This window comes from Peromyscus eremicus, chromosome 14, assembly GCF_949786415.1.
Source record: "Peromyscus eremicus chromosome 14, PerEre_H2_v1, whole genome shotgun sequence".
Lineage (NCBI taxonomy): Eukaryota > Metazoa > Chordata > Mammalia > Rodentia > Cricetidae > Peromyscus > Peromyscus eremicus.
In genome coordinates, this window is record NC_081430.1 from 59795466 (window position 1) to 59817444 (window position 21979).

At 56.0% G+C, this 21979-nt stretch overlaps 2 protein-coding genes and 1 long non-coding RNA gene across 3 annotated transcripts; 1 reads left to right on the top strand and 2 right to left on the bottom strand.

The window, feature by feature from the left end:
• Positions 1–4896: 4896 nt before the first annotated feature.
• Ckb (creatine kinase B) lies at positions 4897–7949 on the bottom strand. Its single transcript, XM_059279319.1, has 8 exons — positions 7838–7949; positions 7363–7569; positions 7018–7172; positions 6808–6940; positions 6462–6633; positions 5751–5874; positions 5406–5595; positions 4897–5286 (listed from the first exon to the last, which is right to left on the bottom strand). The coding sequence occupies exons 2-8, from the start codon at positions 7553–7555 to the stop codon at positions 5108–5110; spliced, it is 1146 nt and encodes a 381-aa protein (XP_059135302.1). The 5' UTR covers positions 7556–7569; positions 7838–7949; the 3' UTR covers positions 4897–5107.
• Positions 7950–13303: 5354 nt separating this feature from the next.
• Positions 13304–20105, top strand: Trmt61a (tRNA methyltransferase 61A). The gene is made up of 4 exons (XM_059279632.1): positions 13304–13869; positions 14337–14696; positions 17183–17449; positions 18952–20105. The coding sequence occupies exons 2-4, from the start codon at positions 14366–14368 to the stop codon at positions 19224–19226; spliced, it is 873 nt and encodes a 290-aa protein (XP_059135615.1). The 5' UTR covers positions 13304–13869; positions 14337–14365; the 3' UTR covers positions 19227–20105.
• Positions 13877–18533, bottom strand: LOC131924358 (uncharacterized). Its single transcript, XR_009382867.1, has 3 exons — positions 17656–18533; positions 14653–14729; positions 13877–14076 (listed from the first exon to the last, which is right to left on the bottom strand). It is a non-coding gene; the product is annotated as an uncharacterized LOC131924358 (long non-coding RNA).
• Positions 20106–21979: the final 1874 nt, after the last annotated feature.

Here is a 21979-nt window from a genome sequence, read left to right on the forward strand (position 1 = left end):
GGTAGAGGAGCCCCAGAGCGGCCCTTCCAACCTCAGGAGGCCCCATTGCAGACCACCCTGGGCATTCTGGGTCTGGGCTTGCCACTCCCCCGTGCTGTGAGTCCTAGGGAATCTACCCTACCACTCCGAGCAGCCGTGCCACACATCCTTTTGTCCTGGTGTCAGTAAGTGCACCACACATTTTGCAGGGTTGCATTACAAATGGAATGTCGCTAATGAACTGAAGCACGGGGACTCTGCTGAAGAAGCAAAGTCACGTCATCCTTGACTAGAGGCCAGAGAAAGGCAGCGCCTGGTCCCTCCTTTCTGCGTCCCGGACAAAGGAAGAGGTGAGGCCTCTGGCTCAGGCAGGTGGGCCCTGTCAGGCCAGAGTTCACAACTCCAGGTCCGGATGGGATGAACATTATGTGTGAACATCTGCTCCATTCGAGGCCCCTCCATATGCACAGGGCCGGTGACTGGTCAGAGGCATTTTTGAGAACTAGACTTTTCATTCAATGGAATGGACTTTGTTTTGGAAGAACCTTGGCATGGTGAACACACTGCTTGTCAGCACCAGGATGAAGAAGTGACCAAGGACACAGGCTAAAGAGAACAGTGAGCCAGGACCAGAGTTCACGGGGGCTGGACCACGTTTGCTGGTATAGGCATGGTAGAATACACAAAATGGAGCCCTGCGTGAATTAGACACAAAGTCACCTAACAGAGCCTGACACCGTCAGACCAACCTGGTGAGTCATCTAAGTGTGGCTAGGCCTCGGGGCCACCCAGCGCCAGGTTGGCCTTCATTGCTCCCGCATTCCAACCCCAATGACCCACAGGCTGGCCTGCTCTGCAGGGAAGCTGCTGTAGGAGCGTTGGACCACAGTCCCAGGTGAGCTCTTTCCTAGGAGTGGTTTAGGCACCACACAAATTTCCACTAGGACCTGGTGACTAGGTGGTACTAATCCAGCAGCCCTGCCTGCCATGTTCAGGGTGGCCTTGTACTCACATCCCAAGGTAGCTGCTTAAATGTCAATCTTACCACCTAGCCAAGCTAAGAACCAAAGCTTTGTGGCTACCAGGGAACTGACCATAAGCCATCAGCACTTAGAGCCCTGGCTGGCCTGGAACTTGCTCTGTAGACCAGGCTGGCCTCAAACTCAGATCCACTTGCCACCTCTGCCTCCCTAGTGCTGTGGCTAAGTGTGTGTACCACCACACCCAGCTACTGTTGAGCTTTTAAGTGGGGACAGTATCTGACAAAGTGTGGAAGTCATGACATCTGAGCCCCAGCCAAAGCCCTTGCTCTGTGTCCTCAGCAAAGCAGAGGACGGTGTGAAGGTAGGCGAGAAGTAGCCTGACTCAGACGTGGGTCCCAGCCCACTGGGAAAAAGCCTTGCTTCTTAGGCTGTCACCCACTCATAGGGTGGCTTTCCTTTTTGCTAGTGGAAGAAAGATTTAACCTGAACCCTTATGAGTACTGTGTGTAGCTGCCTCAGGCATCTGAGAGGCTTGTTAAGTAGCAGGCTGGGTCAGAATAAGTGCAGTGTAAGGAGTCCTGTGGGCAATTGCAGCCTTCTAAGTTACTGTTGGGAGCAGCAGGACCCACCCCTGAGCAGTCCTGAAAGCCCTAAAAGTTGAGAAGCAGGGGAAGTAAGCCCGTGACTAGGCTTCACTGAGCCCCACTTGACCTAGAGCCTCAGTTTCCCCATCAGGGGAGGGTGGCAGTGGATTCCTTCCTGCCGCTGTTTTAAAGCACTCCCACCAACTGTGACACATTAAATTCTTATAAATAGGAGAAGTAAAAAAGAAATATTCCCAGTTAACTGGGGCAGGGCTGGGGCTGTAGTTCAGTCAGCAGAGCACTAACTGGTCCAAAGCCCTAAACACTGCACTTCAAAAGCAGGATGTGCTAGCCCACATCCATAATCCCAGCCACTGGTCAGTGGAGGCAGGAGGATCAAAAGTTCACTTGTCCACAGCCACATAGAGAGGGCTGGGGATGTAGCCCAGTGATGGAGCACTTGTCTAGCATGTGCAAAGCCTTGAGTTTGACCCTCAGCAGGGCAAAAATATTGCCTTATATAAGCAATACATGTTCACTGGAGGAAATTTGGAAAAGAAGTATAAAGAAGGAAGTCACCTGTTACCCCACCACCCACAGCCGACGCCTGTTCTGGGGGTTTTTCCATACATAATCTGTGTGGGATCTCAGTACGAGCTGTTTTATAACCCGTGCTTGCTTCCCTGCTTCCTCAGCCTGTCTATACAGCACTGAGTGTGAAATTTGCTGCACAAAGTAGGAGGGGTGGGGTTGGCTGAGCTTTCTAACAGGTAATCAGCCCTGACCAGTTCTTTCCTGCTCTAAGCAGTTTGTGTCTCCTGGTTATTTCTGTAGGATCGTGGTCTTCCTTGGGTCAGTGTCTAGAAATTCTACCAGCACCAAGATGGAGACGGGGGTGGGGGGTGGGGGAGTGGGGTGGGAGTGGGGGTGTGTTCTATCAGCATGGGGAGTTGGAGGTCAGGAATACTGCTTAAAGCTGTCTCTGTGGACAGAACCCTCATCCTATCAAAGGACCACCCCAAGCAGTGTTGGGGCTCCAACTTGAAATTCTTCTCTGGCTGTTCCTGGCAAGAAATCAGGGCGTTTCCATGTGTGCAGGATGCTTAGTGGGACCAGGGTCCCCCAGGGAGCTGTGCCTCCACCCCTGCTGCCTAGGAGCACAGAATCTTTCTCCCTGTGTCCACCTCCAGGTTCTGTCCCAGCAGGGCAAAGCCATGCTCAGTGATTCATTTGAATCTCTGATCCAGAGGAAGAGGAAGGCTGTCTGGACTGGACAAGGAGTCGTGTAGATTGGCGAGTGCAGGCGGCTGGAGCCGTCAGAGCGGCATGTGTACAAGCCCTGTTTCAGTCCCAGCTCCAGTGCAGCTTACAGTGGGACATACATGCAACACAGCAGAGGGAACACACGCACCCCAATTTTCCTGCCGGCCGGGAGAGTCAGGGGTGGGAAACCCCAGAGCCCAGGAGAATCCTGAGGATCTGAGCCTAAGCAGAGGCCAGGATGCAGGGGCAAGGTATCAGGTTACCTTCTCCAGTCCCCTCACAGGCTTTGCCCAGTTGGTGAGATAAAGCCAGCCAGTGCTAGTGCCTTAGTGGCTGGTCCAAGATGCTCATGAGAGTCCCTGCCTGGGAAAAAAGATCTTTCCAGGCTAAGCTCTGCCCACTGGGGCCTTCAGGAATGTGTGGTGAGGCCTGCATGGAGAGCGGGGTTTCTGGCTGCAGCTCTCGGGATCCTTAGGGTTTGGGTGGGGAGAGGGATGCTCAGTGGGACAGGGTTTGTCTCATCCCAGCCAGGCAGGTTAACCGGCCCTGACCCTGCTGGTGGTAAGGGATCTGAACCAGGAGAACCTTCTGGGTTCAAGGGGCAGTGTTCTACATGGGAACTTGACAGGCCTGAGGTAGTTATAAGAAGATAGACCTCATTACAAGGGTACTGTGTTCATGCCTTCTGTTTTTTGAGGTGTAACAGCAAACTTGGAGAGTTGTGGCCATACATGTCCCCCTGTGCCTACTGTCCCTGTCTTATTGCCTGCATCCTCCCCTGTCAGAGGGAATCACTTCCTTTGTTCATGGAGTCGAAGGACTGCTGTTTGTCACCAGACTGAAGTCTACAGTGTGGCTGGTACCACCTCCCATCCCTTCCTGACAAAAGTGCCAGCTAGGAACTAATTAGGACATCCAAGGAGAGGAGTGCTGTCATCCCTGGACATCAAGGAGGCATGCACAGGTCCCTGACCATGCACTCTCAGGGGACCTGCCCTGTCCTGCGCCCAGCCTACCCAACGAGGTAGATGCCCTTCTAATTCTGACACTTAAGTCTTCCACAGAGGTCAAGCCCTGCACTAGGGTCCTCCCCAGTCTACACACCACCGCCTAGATGAGATCATAGCTGGAGGCTGGCCACAGAAGCAGCCAGGACACTCCTCTTTAGCTCACAGCTCAAGGCTGCCCCCAAACCTACTGGTGCTTGGCCTGGAGTCTTAGTGGACCATGTTCCAATGTCCACGATCTTTAGTGGGCAAGCATGTGGTGGTGACTGTGACCAGCAGGTGGCAGCGCAAGGCTGTTTTCTTGGAAAAGGCACTGTGGGGTGGGGAACTATAGTTCTAGCCCCTGGGTTGATGTTCTTTCTCAGCTTTCAAATGTGGGCCAGATCCTTTCATGAGGCCCAACCAGGATAAGCCACCAGGAAGATGGCTCTTTAGACAGCCCAGTCTTTTGCCCAGGGCCCCTGATGTGAGCCTTGGAATTCTTTCCGCAGGTCACACTTATCCAGGTCACAGCAGAGTCAGACTACCGTCTATCTCCTAGATGATGTGGCACACAAGCTAGTGTGAGCAGAGGATTGTCTCCTCCCAACCACCAGGGCCCTGGAGAGCAGGCTGCAGATGAAAAGACTGGACTGGAAGGACCCTGCTGCAGTCTGGATGGGGCTAGAGGGCTGGGCCCAGGGACCAAGGAGGGAGCTCAGCCCGAGGATGGAAGCTGGAGGAGGTAGGGTGAGAAAGGACTATTTAGGAGCTGGAGGAGGTGTTGGGGAAGGGTGGGACTGGGAGGGGAAAGGAAGCAAGGGGTGGAACTCTGGATCTTCAGGCTGACAGGAAGACAGCAGAAAGGAACTGGGGGAGTGTCAAGTTTCTGACTTGCTCCTCTGGCTGGAGCTGAGGAAAAACTAGGCTCCACCCTGCAAGCGGAATGTCCTTAGATGCTCAGGCTGGAATTGAGAGCCCTAAGAGCACCACCCTCTCTCTCCACCCTGTATCTTCTGTGGCCAATATGCCATCTTCTAGTTGACAGAAATGGCCAGCCACAGACCCATGTCACTGTCCCCAAGAAAGGAGAGGCACAACTCATGAGACATAGGGCAGGCCAAACCCTAGTTTATTTCAGTGTCAGCAACAGCTTAGCCATCAAAAAAATAAACTCTACCCAGGGCAACATAAGTCTCTACAGCGAGGCTAAGGGCTCAGCCGCCGGGCGGCAAACATCAGGGATGCATGGCGGGCACTGCCCGGGTATTAGGTTAGGAAGCAGCAGGCTGGTGGTGGTGAGGGCCAGGCTTCACTTCTGGGCAGGCATAAGGTCGTCGATAGCCTGACCCTGTTCAAGCCGCTGTTCCATCTCGATGAGTAACTTCACTCCATCCACCACCATTTGCACCAGCTCCACCTCGGAGAAGCCCAGGCGATCGGAGTTGGAGACGTCGAAAACTCCACCCACAGCAGCCGTGTCCACACCGCCTGGGGACGGAAACCAGGCAGATCAGCGGGACTGAGGACACCTGTGCCGCCTGCCCCTCACCTGGGCCGCTGCCCCTCACCTGGGCCGCCTGCCCCTCACCTGGGCCGCTGCCTCTCACCTGTGCCTCGCTTCTGAAGCCGCAGGCGCTTGAGCACCTCCGAGAACTTCTCATGCTTGCCCAGGTGGGGCAGCTTGATGTGCACACCTGCCCGCAGTCCAGTGCCCAGGTTGGATGGGCACGTGAGGATGTAGCCCAGGTGAGGGTTCCACATGAACTCGTAGTTCTTAGACTTGAAGAGAGTTTCAATCTGGACGCAGAGAAAGAAGGGAGAGTTCAGAGGGGAAGCCTGGCTGGAAGCCCTAAGGGACCCCGGGAGTTGTGGACGCTAGGGTCTGCCCCGACCCCTCCCAGACACCGAGCCCCTAGAGTGAGCAGGCCCTGGGTGTGAGCACCAGGCCTGACCTGGGTGAGGCCAGTGCAGAATCGGGTGAACACTTCCTTCATGTTGCCCCCCTTCTGCATGGAGATGACCCGCAGGTGGTCCTCCTCGTTGATCCACACCAGGAAAGTCTTATTGTCATTGTGCCTGGGGGAGGGGTATAGTCAAGCCAAAGTCCCTCCCAGAATACGTTCTTAGGTCACATCCAAAAAGACACCATAGCTGGGTGACCTCAAACTGAAAGCTTCCCAAGTCACAGAGGTGCGGGAGTGTGGGCTGTCACCAAGACTCCCATCCCAGAAACACTGGAGAAAGGCAGGGCGACCAAGGCACCTCACACACACCCCAATCACCAATCACGTGGTGTGTGGCAGGCCAAGGGCTGAAGCAGGCGGAGCAGCCCACCCGAGGAAGCACGCCTCCGCCCTCACAGTCCGCAGGGGTGGGAGCCCTGCCCGGACGGCTGCGGAGGCTTTTGCGTCACTGGCACCTGGCAGAATCCCGGCGGGGTATGGGGGTGAGGAGGAGAGAAAACAAGAAGCGCCGGGCTCCCAAGAGACGGGTCACCGCCATGGAATCCCTGGAGACTGCGGCCTCCCGCAGCGCAGGGATCTCACACACCTGCGGGACCAAGGTCGCCTGCGCAGAGGGCTGGGACAGGGTGACACTGCGTGGTACCAGGAGCTCAGGCCGGGCCCCACCCTCCGGGGACAGAGAGGAGAGACGGCTCGTACCATATGCCGCGAGCATCCGGCCAGTCGCGGGCCATGCCGGAGGCCAGCAGCAGAGGCGACACGGGCTTGTCGAAGAGGAAGTGGTCGTCGATGAGCTGCTGTTGCTCCGCTTCGGTCATGCTCTTGAGCGCGTAATACCTGCCTGACAGGTCTCCATCCAGGCTGGACAGGGCTGCGGAGTGCAGAGTTCAAGGCCCGGGTGGGCGAGCAAGGCCGCCGCCCCGCCCCAGGCAGTGTGTCCCCGCGCGCGCGCGCGGCTGGACTTTTGACCCCCCCTCAGTCTCCTGGGGAAACGCGCGCGCAGAGAAGAGCGCAGCTGATCTGCCCGCTGAGACCGGACCCCTACCTTCTACTGCCAGCTTCTCGATGGCGCGGCGCTCCCCGCGGCTGCAGTGCGGGGGGAGACAGAAGCCGCGAATGCTGCGGCCGGTGCGCACCCGAGAGCTCAGCACGTAGTTGGGGTCCAGATCATCGCCGCCCTGAGGACGCAAAATGATGGCGGGAGTGAGCGCCGAGACCCCTCTCCCCATCACGTCCTGACCGGGCCGCCCCGCACCTGCAGGTTGTCTGGGTTGAGGTCCGTCTTGTGCTCATCGCTGGGCTGGTAGCCGCCGTGCCGGTCCTCAATGATGGGGTCGAAGAGTTCCTTGAACACCTCGTAGGTCTCCTCGTCGCCCGCCACCGCACCCACCGTCATGATGAACGGGTGGCCTGGGGGAGGGGCGCGGCGACAGTGACGTCACTGCCAGGCTGGAGCGAGCAGCTGAGGCCCCTGCGGCTGAGCGCGGGAAGGGGATGAGGGGACCCGAGCCCACCGAAGGTTGAGGGAAGGGCAATGGGACCCTTGCCCTGGGGCTTTCCTGGGGAGACGGAAGCCTCACGCCTACAGGGATGTGCATACCCGGATTGTCCACGCCAGTCTGAATGGCGTCGTCCAGCGTGAAGCCGCTTGGTGTGCACTTGGCACGGAGCTCGGCATACAGCTCGGGGGTCAGCACCTTGGCCATATGGTTGTTATGGCTGCTCAGATCAGGGAACTCATCCTCGGCCGGGAAGCGCAGCTTCTGCGTATTATGGCTGTTGGAGAAGGGCATGGCGGCGGCGGCGGCTGCGGGCGGCAGGGAAGCGCAGGGTCAGAGGGGCTCTCTGCGCACCGGCCTCCAGGGACCTGCAGACCGCTCGGGACCCCTGTGGCTTCCCCAGGACGCAGCCAAGGTCGGCTGGGTCTGTATCGTCTGCGCCCGGCTCCTGCGCATCCCTAGTCCCCGGCGGGTGCGGTACGCGCTCCCGGCAGCGCGGCCGCGTGTGACCCCCGATCCCGCACCCCTCCGCGTGGAGCCCCGCGCGGCTACCCTTGACCCTTCGGACCCGCTCACCGGGATGCAGGACAGAGCGGGGGTGCAGAATGCCTGAGCAGCTCCTGGCGCAGCACAGACGAACGTCGGCCCCTGGCTGCTCCGGAGCTCTTAAGGGGCGCGTCGCCAGCCTCCCATTGGCGGCTATTTATAGCCCATTCATTCCATTGGCCCGCGCTTTGGGGTGGTGCCGCTGCTTTGTCCATGGCAGCCGCCCTCGACACCCCCTAGCCGCCCACCCCTGCGGTCCCAGTGTCTCGACCCCGCACAGCTTAGCTATCCCTGTGGCGCTCGCGCAGGATCCCGAAAGCAGAACCCCAGGGCCTTACATACCTAGACCTGCCTCACACACACTGCCTCGGGGCGGGAAACTGAGTCTAGAAAGCTAGCTGGTACTGAAGCTCCTGCCTTCCCTTCCTCCTGCTTTGTCTGGCAGACCGAGGTGGCGAGGGGCCCTGTCAAGAGCTTCCAGGTCCTTAACATTAGGTACGGCCTCCATCCACTGCCTCCAGGCGGTACGAAATGGCTCAGAGCCATTGACCTTCCTCAAGGTGCCCGCGGGCATCTCCTGGGTGTTCTTGGTGCAGCACCAGAGACGCAGTCTGGCAGAGATCCAGCCCCAAAGCATCCAGGGTGTTCTGACCTTGGGCAGGCTCTGAGGAGCCGAGCCAACACACTTGGACCCAGACCCTGAAAGATTCAAGACATTGAGCTATGAGAGGCTGGTTTTGAGTATTTAAACCTCCATCCCCTGGCCCTTTCCTCGGGAGACCGGTTCCTACCACCTCACCCACAGTCGGCAGACAAACTGGGAATGGAGAAAGCACCAGTTAAAAATAAGCTTACTAATCAGAACCAACACACTGAAACAGTCTCTCCCCCAGCCCCACACACCCAGGTATGGGAAAATGCAGAAGACTGACCCCAGAAGGTGCCGGCTGTGAACTGGAATGTGTGAAGACAGGCGTTCGCACCCTGCCTGCAGCTGCCAGCCTCTTCATCTTTTCTGGAAAGTAATTTGGCAGTATTTATTAAAATAAAAATGTTCTAACACCATGACCTAGCAATCCTAGGAATTCTAGGAATCCAGCCTATAGGAAGGGCAGTGTCCCTTCTCTGCAAATAGATCAGGAAAGGCGTAGTGGGAAAGACAAGTTCCGATAAGACCTGATGCTCATCTCTGAGGAGGGAGACACTAGCTATCGGCAGAAAAGGGTGCAGAATGGTGGATGGTGCGGTTGGTAAAAATATAGAAGTGATCTCTCATGCGTAATGTCCTCTCACAGCCCCTCACTGCTGCACTAATAAAGCAAGAGCTAGAAGACCTCTCATCCCTGTGCGTTTGACAGAATTGCTCCAGTCATTTCACAGTGAGCCCATGCCCGGTGCCGGATGCAAGGGACCCAGAAGGAGGTACACAGGGGTAGGATCTCTGCTTTCTGTTGGAGGCAGCCTGCCCTGAGCAAATGACTGCGGGAGGGATGACAGGAATTCCAGGCTTGAGAGATGATGTGCAGGAGCCTCAGCAGAAGGCTGTGGAGCAAAGAACCTGGGGCGGAAAGCCTGCCTGCCCGCCCCGGCCTCGGTGAGCATGAAAAGCCACTACAATGACTCCGCCTGGTTCCTCATTCACCTGGGCCAGCTTCGACCTCTTTTGTCTTGAGACAGGAGCCTGTAAACCAGGCTCCTCCTGCCTCAGCCTCCCAAGTTCTGATATTATAGGGTTGAGCCACCATACCCAGGTCAAGTCACTATTTTGTAAGCCAATTAAAACAATCCCTTATAAGAAGGTATGTGCTGGGCATGGTGGTGTCCACCTCCTTTAATCTCAGCACTCAGGAAGTATAGGCAGGTGGATCATCTGTGAGTTAAGGCCAGCCAAGTCTACATAGTGAGTTTTGGGACAGCCAGGATTACATGGAGAGACCCTGACCCTGACCCTGAAACCCCTTCAAAAAAAAGTATGAGGAGACAAGCATGGGTATGGTGGTGACAAACACCCATTATTCTGGCACATGGGAGATGGAGGCAGGAAGATCAGAAATTCAAAGCCACCCTGGGCTACACAAGCTCCTGGCTCAAAAAAAAAAAAAAAAAAAAAACCCACTGGCTAGACAGCAGGTGTACCATAAGCTTGTAATCCCTGTATTCTATGCCCCCTTCAGGCCCTCTCAGAAATATCTGCAGCTGCCAACCCAGTACCTACCCCTCTCAGGGAACCTGGTTTGCTCAAGCCCCAAGTGCTCAAGTTTCTGTTTGTAGAAATAGAGAGGAAGCAAGCTTGATGTCCACACGGGGGGAGGGGGGACAGGGGCGCCCCCCCCAGGGCTTCCTCTTTGTCTCCAGCATTTACAGTTTCTCAGCCTCCCATCTCCCTACAAGGCCAGGACTCTAGTAAAAGTGAGGTACAGAAGGCAGGGCTGCAGCCTGTCCACCCTAGCAGTAAGCTACACCCAGCACTCAGCACTCAGACAGGTTCCCATTGAAAGACCCTAGCCCTTCAGGCTTACACCCCCAAGCCTCAGGAAGAGAGAAACTTCAAGCACCAGAAAACGAGAAACTAAAAATCTAGTTCCCAGGGCAACCTGACTCAGCCACTACTCAATCACCCCTGTAACAATATAACAATGTAAAAAGATTTCTGTTAAGAGATGTGCTCAACTGTGACTGGGATAGTTGCAGGTTTTCCAGGAAGGACCACCGTGACCTGTGTGTAAACTCCACTCCCGCCCTGATACCCCCCCCTTGAGGTTTACGTAACTGTACCCCCTCTGTGATCACCCTGTGATCAGACCATGTCCTTGTAAAACAAAATTGTATGGGAATTGTAATCTTATGGCTTTTGTGGGTTTTTCCTTTAAAAGCCCTTATGGGGCTGCAGTAAGATGCGGCTCTTGCTCTTACGAGCAGAGTTTGCCCTTCTGTACAGAAGCCAATAAATTCCTCGTGCTGTTGCATCAACTGGACTGGAGTCTGGGTTCTTGGGGTGCCCACTTGAGACCCTAAACTTTGGGGTCCAACACCGTGACCTTTAGCCTCTGTCCCATTGAACGACAGAAACAAAGGAAGATTGGCTGTAGAGAGAAGTGCTGACTCAGAGGCTCAGCTCTCCCCTGGTGGCCCTAGGGTGCCTACCTTTGGGGGCTCTGCAGATTTGCAGAGCAGCAGGCTAGAGAGATGAAAGGGCCTTCACAGCCTCAGAGCACAATATCAAAGTGAGACCCCTACTTGGGGGTAGTTGCTGGGAAGTCCTGGAGGCCCTCAGAGTAAGGGAGCAAGGTGAGGCCTGCTCATCTACCTAGACCTGACTGTGGACCCTCTGCTATCCTGGAAATCACAGTAGCTGGTTTGGCAGCTTCTGGGCAAGAAGCTGGGTGACATCACTCAGGAGATTTATGGTTCCATCTCCTTAGAAATCACACCAAGTCATACATTAACCACAGGGCCTGGAAGGGGCCTCAAAGGAACCCCGGTCTTTTATTCACAGAGCATGGTCCAGCCCAGCAGGCACAGGCAGGGCCAGGCTCTCAGTTCCACACAGAGGCCATCCTCAGTCCTGTGCCCAGGGTGCATCGCTTCCTCTCTGCTCCCTTGCTCATGGAATGCAAGGGGGGAGTTGCTAAGGGTCAGGAGAGAGGCAGGGGCTGCAGGGCACAGCGAGACAGGAGTTTACGCCAGTCAAGGGAACTCTTGTTTGCGGTTTTCAAGACAGGGTTTCTCTGTGTAACATCTCTGGCTGTCCTGGAACTCGCTCTGTAGACCAGGCTGGCCTTGAACTCACAGAGATCTGCCTGCCTCTGCATCCTGAGTGCTGGGATTAGTGCCACCACTGCCCCACTCAGAGGGAACAGTTGGCAACCCAGACCCTGCCAGAGGTCCCTGCCAGAGGTGCAGGTGGAGCAGCCTCCCCCAAAGACATCTTCAGCTGCTTTTTTGTTTTGTTTTGAGAGTGGATTTATCTATGTAACAGTACTGACTGTCCTAGAATTCGCTTTGTAAACCAGGTTGGCCTTGAACTCACAGAGATCCGCCTGCCTCTGCCTCCCAAGTGCTGGGATTAAAGGCGTGCACCAGCCACCTTCAGCTTCTTTACCTCCAGGCTTCCTCTTTTCTTGGTCCTCCCTTCAAGTGTGCTATCAGTTCTCTAAAGCTAGGCTTTAAACTCCAATTCCTTGGGTCATGGTGACACACACCTCTAATCCCAGTATTTGGTAGGCAGAGGAAGGCAGATCTCTCTCCCAGCCTGAGGCCAGCAGGGACTACATAGTGAGTTCCAGGCCAGCCAAGGCTTCATAGGGAACTGTCTCAAAGACAAAATTCAATCCTGCTTGAACCATGTTGTGTGTATGATAGGCAAATTAACCTGTAAAGTGGTTATAAGATTGTGGGGAAGGCTGGGCGGTGGTGGCGCACACCTTTAATCCCAGCACTTGGGAGGCAGAGGCAGGTGGATCTCTGTGAGTTCAAGGCCAGCCTGGGCTACAGAGTGAGTTCCAGGACAGGCACCAAAGCTACACAGAGAAACCCTGTCTCGAAAAACAAACAAACAAACAAACAAAGATTGTAGGGAAGGGTTCAATGACATGACAGTTAGCTGGATGCATGTGGCATCAGTTTTGTTAGGAGAACCTAGTGTATAAACTGCCCTGGGAAGCCCCTCCACACACACACCACCACCAGCTAGAGGCTCAGGGAGGCTGGTTTTTGCTTGAAGATTCCAGGGAAGCCAGCACTGGACAGCGGGGACCACGGGAAAAGCCCCGTTGAGCTCATAGGCTAGGTGGAAACATAGTCAGGCCTGGTCTCCATGCCGCTGAGAGGTTGGGGAAGAGGAACCTCCCAGGAGAAGTGGAAAGTCTAACTCTCCAGAGGAGCAATTAGGGTGTGGATTGGGCTGTGCACCATCAAGGGAATGAAGAACAGGGGTTGTGGAGCCAAGGACAGGGCTGGGCGTCTCTGCTAAAAGTGGTGACTCCACACCATGGGAGACCAAGAAAGCCTCATTGCCTATCCTTACAGGCTACCTGATCAAGGCCAGCCAGGGCAGAGACCTGAAGAGGTCTAATGTCAGGCACCTGGGTTTCTAGGGCAAGGACCTCACATAGGCTGGCCTAGCCTGGTCCCAGAGGATTCCCATAAGCCAGCAAGACTCTAGACAAGGCATGTTTGTGGGGCGTGACCAACCCTGTTTTACCAGGCTACAGTAGTCTGGTGGCTGGAGAGAGCAGCGTAGATTTGGTCACTGCTGCTGGTTCTGAACAGCTGAAGTCTCAATGCCCTCCAGTTCCGCTGGCTGAGGACTGCAGGAAGGCTCTTCGCTCTCCCTACCCCATCCCTCCTCCCCTCTCCACCCGGGGGAAGAACCTTCCTTCACGAGGAGTCCATGGGGGCTCTGATTCAACTCTGCTGACACAAAACACCCCTACAGCTTCCCCTTTCTGCCTGGTCTCCAGAAGCTCCTCCCCCAGGTCACGAGTGAGCCCAGTTCATCCGGCTCTCAAGATGCTGGAGATGGCCGGACCTGGCCTAGGGCCACTTTTGCAGAATACTCCAGACTACCCCTACTCCTTATCCTTGGCCTGGCCAAAGCCTTTGGGCACCCCGCCTCTGCCCTCCGGTTCCACTTTCTAGGATTCATCCTGGAGTCCAGGCAGGGTGTTTCGGAGCTGTTTGCAATGACGAAATGTTCTGGTGAGCACTAGTAGGGAGGTCCTGGGGTTGTACAGTTGTCAAAGTGCGCTTTAGGGTCAGGCGTGTCCGGCGGGCAGAAGCCCCACGCACTGGGCAGCCCTAGAAGGCCGCACGCAGACAAACCACTGGCGAGGAGGGGACTTTTATTTTGCACAGTGCTCGGATTTCTTAGCAACGCGCAAGTATGCACAGAAGGCCTCAGACGGGGAGACGCCAGCCAGGAAACGTCCTCTGGGAGCGCGTAAAGGACAGCGTAGAGGCTCCCAGCAACCCTTGCGGTGGTGTTAACGTCATCAAAGCGCACCGGAAGTGTGGCGGCAGCAGCGGAGCCACGTGTGGAGCAGAGAGCCGGCGTACGCTGGGTGAGTTTTTGAGCTGGGATGCGCGGCTAGGGCGGGAGAGGCGCTCCGGGCTTGCCTGCAGGTCCCGTGCTGTTCCGCGTGGAGCCAGCCTCCCTGCCGTCGGGAGCCCGCCCGAGGTACTCGGGGCAAGGGGTTCCGGAATCCTAGCTTGGAGGTGACTTCGCTCTCCCGCTGCTGCACGCCTCTCAGAGGCCGCCGCCGTCACAGCTGGGGAATGAAGAAAAGACTTTGCACTGGTCCTTCTTGTGCGGGGATCCTTGGGCTTCTACCATTGCACACTCTCTTGTGTCCTCCCAGATCTAGAAGGGCTCCATATGTCAAGCTAGGGCGCAGCTCTGTTGGGTTGCCCGATCAAGTCAGTTACCCATACTGCTCAGAACTCGGGCCTCACAGACCTCTACCCAAACCACGGACCCTCATCCTGCCTCCTGGTCCTCTGACCTCACACCCACACACCACTTCCCCAGGTCCCTGACACTTGGCAGATGTTAACACCATGAGCTTTGTGGCATACGAGGAGCTGATCAAAGAAGGCGACACAGCCATCCTGTCATTAGGCCATGGCTCGATGATGGCAGTGCGTGTGCAGCGTGGGGCACAGACCCAGACCCGGCATGGCGTCCTGCGGCACTCAGTTGACCTCATTGGCCGCCCATTTGGCTCCAAGGTGATCTGCAGCAGAGGCGGCTGGGTGTATGTACTTCACCCCACTCCTGAGCTCTGGACAGTGAACTTGCCCCACCGCACACAGATCCTCTACTCCACCGATATTGCCTTACTTACCATGATGCTGGAGCTGCGACCCGGTTCTGTGGTCTGTGAATCAGGTGAGCTCCTGTGGTGTCTTCAGACCTGAGCATCTACATAAATCGGAAGTCAGATCCACAGTTAAACAGTTTGCAGCCAACCCTTCTTGCAGATGTATGCTGAAGTTACTTGGTTTCTATTCTAGCAACTCCACTTGGTGGGGAGGGTGTGACTGCAGGGAGTGAAGACAGAGCAGAGAAACTTAGTGTCTACTGTCAAGTGACACCTGGTGGGGACCAACGGGGTTGGAGAAGGAAGGGGAGGAGGCGGTGGTGCCTATGAAGGTCTTTGGCTTGCTTTGGTGTGTCAGGGCTAGACTTGCTTGGTGCTGGCCAAGGTGCTGACTGCTCACCTCCAGGCCAGTTGTCCTTTCCTGGAGGAAGGCTGGTTACCCCAAGAGCTCACTGTAGTGAAAATTCTGCCCCACACTCATTCACAGCCGGGGAGTGGGTAGAAGTGCCCGAGAGCTAGCTGTCTCTCACAGTCATACCGCTAGGTGCTGTGGCCTGGTGCAGCAGTCTAGGCATGTATCTCTGACAAGAGTGGTTCTTGGACCAGTTGTGCCTCGATCCTTGGTGGTGTGTTTGTGGTGGGCTAGGAGACGGGTTCAGGTCACAAGAGTTCCCATTTTCCCTGTTGCTGGCTTTCTCAGACTTTATATTGCTTCCTCCCTTCAGAGGGAGACAGAGGACAGCAGAATTCAGAGCCAGCCCTGACAACTCTGTGCGCCCTGCAGTAGGCACTATCCTCTTTCAGGCCCTCACCCCTTTCCAGTCAACACACTCCTGTGCTCCCATGAGGTACCGAGTTCCCTCAAAAAGACAGGACAGGCAGTGAGCCGTGACCGTTCGGTGCTACTGATGGTGAGAAACTTATAATCAGGGATGCTCATTTGAGAGGACTTAGTGGGAATCCCCCAAACTCAGAAAGTCAGGGATCTGAGAAGGTGACCTTTGAGTTAAAAATGATGAGGTACTACAGAAAGCCAAAGAAAAGTTGTGCAAATGCCCTGAGGTAGGAGTACGGTGCTGTTGCACGTTGGCAAGACCACTGTGGAGCAGGAAGTGAGGACAGAGGAGCAGGAAGTGAGGTTGGGAGGCAAGAAGAGAACCCCCCAGAGGGCTGTCAGAAGTCTGGAGTCTCCCTCGCATGGGAAAGTAAGGCTTGCCTCTGTGCAAAGGGTAGATCTGATTGACAGTGGTCAAAAGAACAGAGGCAGGACCAGTGTCTGTAGATAGCAAAGAGGGAGGGACCTGGCGGATGAGGCCCAGGGGTAGCAGAAAGAATCACGGTGATTGGAGGTGGGGTGGCAAAGTGGATCTTGATGGTGGGTGACTGAACAGTCTGACCCCCGTGGTGGGTGTCACTTCCTGGGTCTTGGATAGGGTCCAGCTTTGATCTAAGTTTTTGAGGGGTAGTTGTAGAACATGCTACAGTGGGGTCAAGAGGACACATTGCTAGATGTGGTCACCAAGCAGGGGTGCTTGGAGCTGTGGAAGGGGCAGTTATGGGGTGAGTGGAGACAGATTAGCCCGGGTCCTGGAGTGTATGGAGTCAGGTGAAGACGGGTAGCCCTGCTTCTAAGGAAGAGTGCAGGCGTTTCGACAGACTGGTGACCTTGTGGGAAGGGTGGAGCAGGGTGGCTTTAGATCACGTGAGTTCAAGCAAGAGCAGGTAGAATTGCCCCTGTGTGGTGAGGGGTGGGTTTAGCAGGGTTGGTGTGGGGAGGATGAACTGACCTGAGTGAGTCCAGGAGCTTGCAGGATGAGGAGAAAATAAGATGGACAGCTGTCAGCGAGACCCATGGGTAAATAACATGGACAGCTGTCAGCGAGACCCGTGGGTAAGTAAGATGGACAGCTGTCAGCGAGACCCATGGGTAAATAACATGGACAGCTGTCAGCGAGACCCGTGGGTAAGTAAGATGGACAGCTGTCAGCGAGACCCGTGGGTAAGTAAGATGGACAGCTGTCATCGAGACCCGTGGGTAAATAACATGGACAGCTGTCAGCGAGACCCATGGGTAAATAACATGGACAGCTGTCAGCGAGACCCATGGGTAAATAACATGGACAGCTGTCAGCGAGACCCATGGGTAAGTAAGATGGACAGCTGTCAGCGAGACCCATGGGTAAATAAGATGGACAGCTGTCAGCGAGACCCATGGGTAAATAAGATGGCCAGCTGTCAGCGAGACCCATGGGTTGATCATAGTTTAGAAGAGGCTAGGTCAGGATAGGACAGGCCAGCATTAGCCCTGCCCAGACTCACCTGTGTCAGCCCCACAGGCTGCCCTGTCCTCACCTGTGCCTATACTGCACAGCTCAACATTCCAAACCTAGAGCTGAGGCTGCCTAGAGCAGCCATGTAGCTCATGATATGATATCTACCTCTGACCCTCAGGTCAGCTGTCCTCTTAGGCCTGTTTGAACTCCTTCCTCCCAAAGAGGGAGCTGTTTATGGGTGGGTCCTCAGATGACCCTTCAGTCCTCTCTTGTCCTGCCAGGCACGGGCAGTGGGTCTGTCTCCCATGCCATCATCCGCAGCATCGCCCCCACTGGCCACCTACACACAGTGGAGTTCCACCAGCAGCGGGCAGACAAGGCCCGGGAGGAGTTCCAGGAGCATCGAGTGAGCCAGTGGGTGACTGTGCACACCCAGGATGTGTGCCGCAGTGGCTTTGGTGTGATCCACGTGGCTGATGCTGTCTTCTTGGACATCCCATCACCCTGGGAAGCTGTGGGCCATGCCTGGGATGCCCTCAAGGTTGAAGGTGTGTAGTGGTGTCGGTAAGGGTGCTGGTGGGGGGCTGAGCTTCTGGGTCATCTAGATCCCAGGGAGACCCAGGTTCCTGTAGGCCACAGTAGCAATGGCCAGGCCAGGGCTCCTTCTGTCCCAAAGTGAGGACCGGCTAGGGCTGGCTAGAGACCAGGGTTAAGGAAAGATGGGTCCCATTCTTCAGCCAAGAGAGGAACTTACTGGGGCCCTGGGGCCTGGCAGCTCCATCCAAGTGTAGGCAGGATCTGCATGACAGCACTCCAGGCCTGGATCCAATATGGAGGTCATAGGCAGTCCCCTGCCCCCAGCCATTTCCTGCAGACTCTCCACACCCGTGCTGCAGAGCCAGGCAGCTGGACCCTTTTAGGGAAGATGCTGTGGGGGCGGAGCGATGGGGAGGCCTGGAGAAGGTCGGCCCTGAGCCAGAGAGGCGGCTGGTGAGTCCCAGGGATTTTGCCTTTTCTGGAGAAGAAACAGGCTTGGCAGCCAGGGCTGCTTTCCTCCCAGCTCTGTACAGAGGGCGGGGAGCCTCAGACAGGCAGGAGCCCAGGCCCTCCTGCTGCCTCAGGCTCTGCCCATATCCCTGTGTCCCTTGTGATGCTGAGGTGGCCTAGAGCTGGGCGGAGAATCCTGGAGGTCCACACCTGAAGGTTCCCTGATGCAGGGTCCTTGGTTTGGTCCAGCCCCTTTGAGGTCCAAGCCAGGCCGGACTCAGCCTTGCAGAGTAGTCCAGAGGCACTTGTGCCTGTGTTTCGGTTTGTCCCACGTCCCCCTCTTCTGGACTCTTCCTGTGTCTTGATGCTCTAGGTCCTTGGGTCCTTTTTTGTATGCTTGGTGTTTTCTAACACTGCCCGTGTCTGGTGGCTTCTGGCAGTGCGGTATGTGGTGTGCTCTGCTCTTTAGTGACAGTGGGCTCTCGGGACCAACATCAGGCCTCCTCCTCCTTCATACCTGCCAGGTGTCCCATGTCAGGGAGCACTGTGGGTACCAGGGACATTTGTACACACTCCTTCCCTGCCCTGGCTTGCTCATGATCCCCTGCCAAGACACAGATAGGGCACTCTCAGTCTCTGGGCGGGCCGCGTGAAGCCTGTGGGCTGCCCCAGTGGGGGGCAGCAGGGAGGAGCTCAGGATGTGCCCGCTTTAGGCTCCTCCTGTTCCCCAAGCCAACGACAGCCTCTAATTTCCTGTGACAGCAGCAGCCCACACACCGCCCCATGCTCCCCTATTGTTAGAGCTATTCTTGGGCCTGGCTCTGACAACCCTGACCCCCAGCCCTCCACTGCCTCCTACAAGGCACACTGGCAATGCCTGCTGGCAGCCAGGGAAACCCAGGCATCTTGGGCTTCGTCCTGGCTGCTGACCTGGGCTCCTGCCCCATGGGTCAGCAGGTAGGGTATAGCTCTACAACTTCCCATGGCCCCTGCATAGCTCCTTCCGGGGTGGGTTGTGGGTGCTACTGGCCCTGCCCTCTGACCCTGTGTCTTGCTCCTACAGGTGGACGCTTCTGCTCCTTCTCTCCATGCATTGAGCAGGTGCAGCGCACGTGCCAGGCGCTGGCAGCCCATGGCTTCACAGAGCTCAGCACCCTGGAGGTGCTGCCACAGGTGTACAATGTACGCACTGTCAGTCTGCCCTTGCCTGACCTGGGGGCCAATGACCTAGAGGTCAGCGTGGGCTCCGATGCCAGCCCCTTCCGTAGTGGCACACCCATGAAGGAGACTGTAGGGCACACTGGCTACCTGACTTTTGCCACCAAGACTCCAGGCTAGTGGGCCTGGACAGGAGTATCACGGGCAAGCAAGGAGGCCAGAAGCTGCCTTATATGGTCAGCCGCTGCCTGTGGGCTGGTGTTTAGAAATAGATGGCAGGGTGGGGCAGGGGCCTCCTGGGTGGGTGAGGGGGGTGAGTAGGCTGGCCTTGTTCAGGAGGGAGGCATTCCTATGTTCTGAGAGGGAACCCTCCACCTCATCACAGCCCGTCTCCAGCTCTGTCCTGTCTGCTTTTTGTCAACATGAAGTCTCCCCTGCTATAGGCTCTCCTGGGTGTGGAGACCAAATGGTACAAGCTGAGGGCAGAGGAAGCTCTGGGCATTGCCTAAAGCCTGAGCTGATCTACAGGGCCAATGGACTGTCTCATCCCTGGTCCAAGGCTCCAGCCACTGGTGGTCCACAGCCAAAAGCTGTGGTTCAGCTAACCCAGAAAGCATGGCCCTGCCTTTCTCTCCTCCGAACTTCTCCAGGACTGATGAAGGGACCAGGCTGGCCTAGAGATCCAAGGTGGTGAGCCACTAGCCTTGAGTGCTGTACAGGCCATGTGTGAGCACTTGTACCCAGAATTCCTGTCATCTAGAATTAGGCATCCTGTGGAAGCGGTCCAGTAGGATAGGGCTATGCCTCCAGTGACCCGTCAAGCCCATGTTGGAGCAAGGGTCAAAGAGGGGCCACGGACCTGCTGCACATGTCACCTTGGGCCTGGCGTCTATACCTGGTGTGTGGCTAGCTTCAGGGGAGTCTCAGTGCCCGCATCATATTGGCGTGGGGCTGCCTTGCAGCTGCTGCTGATGCATGGAACCAGCCATTGGGAGAATTGCCCGTGTCATATTGGCCCCTGAGGGTACCTAGTGGAGCAATAAATGTTTTGTCCTACTGTGCTGACTGTCCTGGCTGCTGGAGGGACTGGCTTTCAGTTGTTGTCCAGGCCTACTGGCCCATACTTGGCGTCCTGACCTCTGTCCTTTCCTCTCGATCCTGAGTAGGTACTTTGGGGACTCCAAGCTCTAGAACAGAATCCCAGGGCTCTTCATAAAGGCACAAGTGTGTGGCCACCTCCACCCACTACAGAAAGGGCCTCTTGTTCCTGGAGGTGGAGGGAGTAGTGGGTCTCTGTGGCTTAGGGTACCAGGCCTCCCTCTGGAGCTCTTGTTCCACTCTCCTTCCCACATTTCCTTGAGTAACTAACTCAACATCCCTGGTGGTGCCTTCCCAGGCTGCCCATTCCCTGTGCAGAGTCAACTAGGGTCACCTGTGGATGAAAGGTCCCCAGCCTGGGAGGCCTGTGTGCCTTCAGAGCTGTTCAGGGTCCCTAGGACCATTAGCCTTGTTCCAAGGGGCTTTAAGTTAATGCCTAGCCTGGAGGACACAAGAGAGGTCCCTGGGCCATGTCACACATAAAGTGGGTCACTTCAGTGCCAGGAGTTCCTAAAAGGTTGTCAGCTGGATGACCTGCGCACCTGTGGCAGGCACCCTGCTTACCTGGCTTGACTCCCATGTTCTCTGTCCTTGGGGAAGGGTTCCCGGCCAACAGGTAAACGGCAAGAGGCAGAGTTACCTTGTAGCAGAGCTCGGCTCAGTTGTGGAACACAGACCATTAGCCAGTAAGGCCCAGGACATCATTTTTTCATATGGGGCTCATGAGGCTAGATGTCCTGGGGGAGTTACCAAGGCCTGGGTGAGGAGCTGTGGCCAAGGCTGGAAAAACCCAATCGACCTACTGTCCTGTGGGATAACCAAATTCTGGCTTTTGTATTATCTGGGCCTTAGAGGACTAGTCCAACCCCGGTTCACCTCTGAGCCCAGCTCAGACTCGAGCTCCACCTGGCACTGAACTTAGCCATGAACTTTGTGTCTCTAAGGCTCTGCTCAAATCTTCCTCATTTATTTATTTATTTATTTATTTATTTATTTATTGAGCAGGGTTTCTCAGTTTCGCTCTAGCTGGCCTGGAACTTGTTCTGTAGACCAGGTTGACCTTAAAATCAGAAATCTGCCTGCCTCTGCCTCCTGGGTGCTGGGATTAAAGGAGTGCACCTTGCTTAGGTAAATCATCCCTTCTTAATTGTTTCCCAGACCTACCCACTTCCAGCCAAGAGCATTCAGCTCAGCTGTCCCTCTGCCCCACACCCTCCCCTGATCTGCTGAGGGAAGCCCCCAAGACAAAGGTCCCTAGGTTCTACAGACTGAGTCAGACTCCATGGCTGGTGAGTCCAGTTAACCCATCCTGCGTGATCACCTGACACAGGCTCAGGACTCACGGCACGAGATCCTAGAAACTCCCCAACCAGCCTGACTCCTGTCTCTGGCCCTCAGTTCTCCCTTCGATCTCTTACTGGGTCACAACCTCCAGCGGTATGAATGGTGCAGCAGTACATCTCCTTGGCAGGAGCTTGACTTCGGTGCCAACCCTGGGAGGCCCTGGATGCATTCCTGGGCCAGGACAGTCAGCTTCTCCTAAGGGGTACACCTCCTTCTTGGCCACTTGTAGGCTGTGCCCAGGCCTCAAGATGTGCTGCCTTGTGTCTGAGGGGTTTCCAACAAGGGCCCTGGCATCTAGTGTTGGGTCTCCAGATGAGGAGTGGGTGGTACAGGGTTCAAGAGACACCTCTGCCTCTTACATTGTCTTGATCTCCTGGAACCTGCCCTTGATGCATCCTCCTGTCTGGTCTTCATGCCTCAGCCTGGTCTGCATCCTGGAAGAGGCAGACTGCCAGAGGACTCCCAACACCAAGGAGAGGCGCCCCCTGCCC

What these genes read in the sequence shown, in the direction of transcription:
- Ckb (XM_059279319.1), bottom strand. Translation starts at nt 7,555, where the DNA reads ATGCCCTTCTCCAACAGCCATAATACGCAGAAGCTGCGCTTCCCGGCC. An exon ending in TCAACCCAGACAACCTGCAG is followed by an intron (nt 6,941 to 7,017) that starts GTGCGGGGCGGC and finishes TTGCGTCCTCAG; the next exon opens with GGCGGCGATGATCTGGACCC. An exon ending in CGAGAAGCTGGCAGTAGAAG is followed by an intron (nt 6,634 to 6,807) that starts GTAGGGGTCCGG and finishes TGCACTCCGCAG; the next exon opens with CCCTGTCCAGCCTGGATGGA.
- Trmt61a (XM_059279632.1), top strand. Translation starts at nt 14,366, where the DNA reads ATGAGCTTTGTGGCATACGAGGAGCTGATCAAAGAAGGCGACACAGCC. An exon ending in TTCTGTGGTCTGTGAATCAG is followed by an intron (nt 14,697 to 17,182) that starts GTGAGCTCCTGT and finishes TTGTCCTGCCAG; the next exon opens with GCACGGGCAGTGGGTCTGTC. An exon ending in GGATGCCCTCAAGGTTGAAG is followed by an intron (nt 17,450 to 18,951) that starts GTGTGTAGTGGT and finishes TTGCTCCTACAG; the next exon opens with GTGGACGCTTCTGCTCCTTC.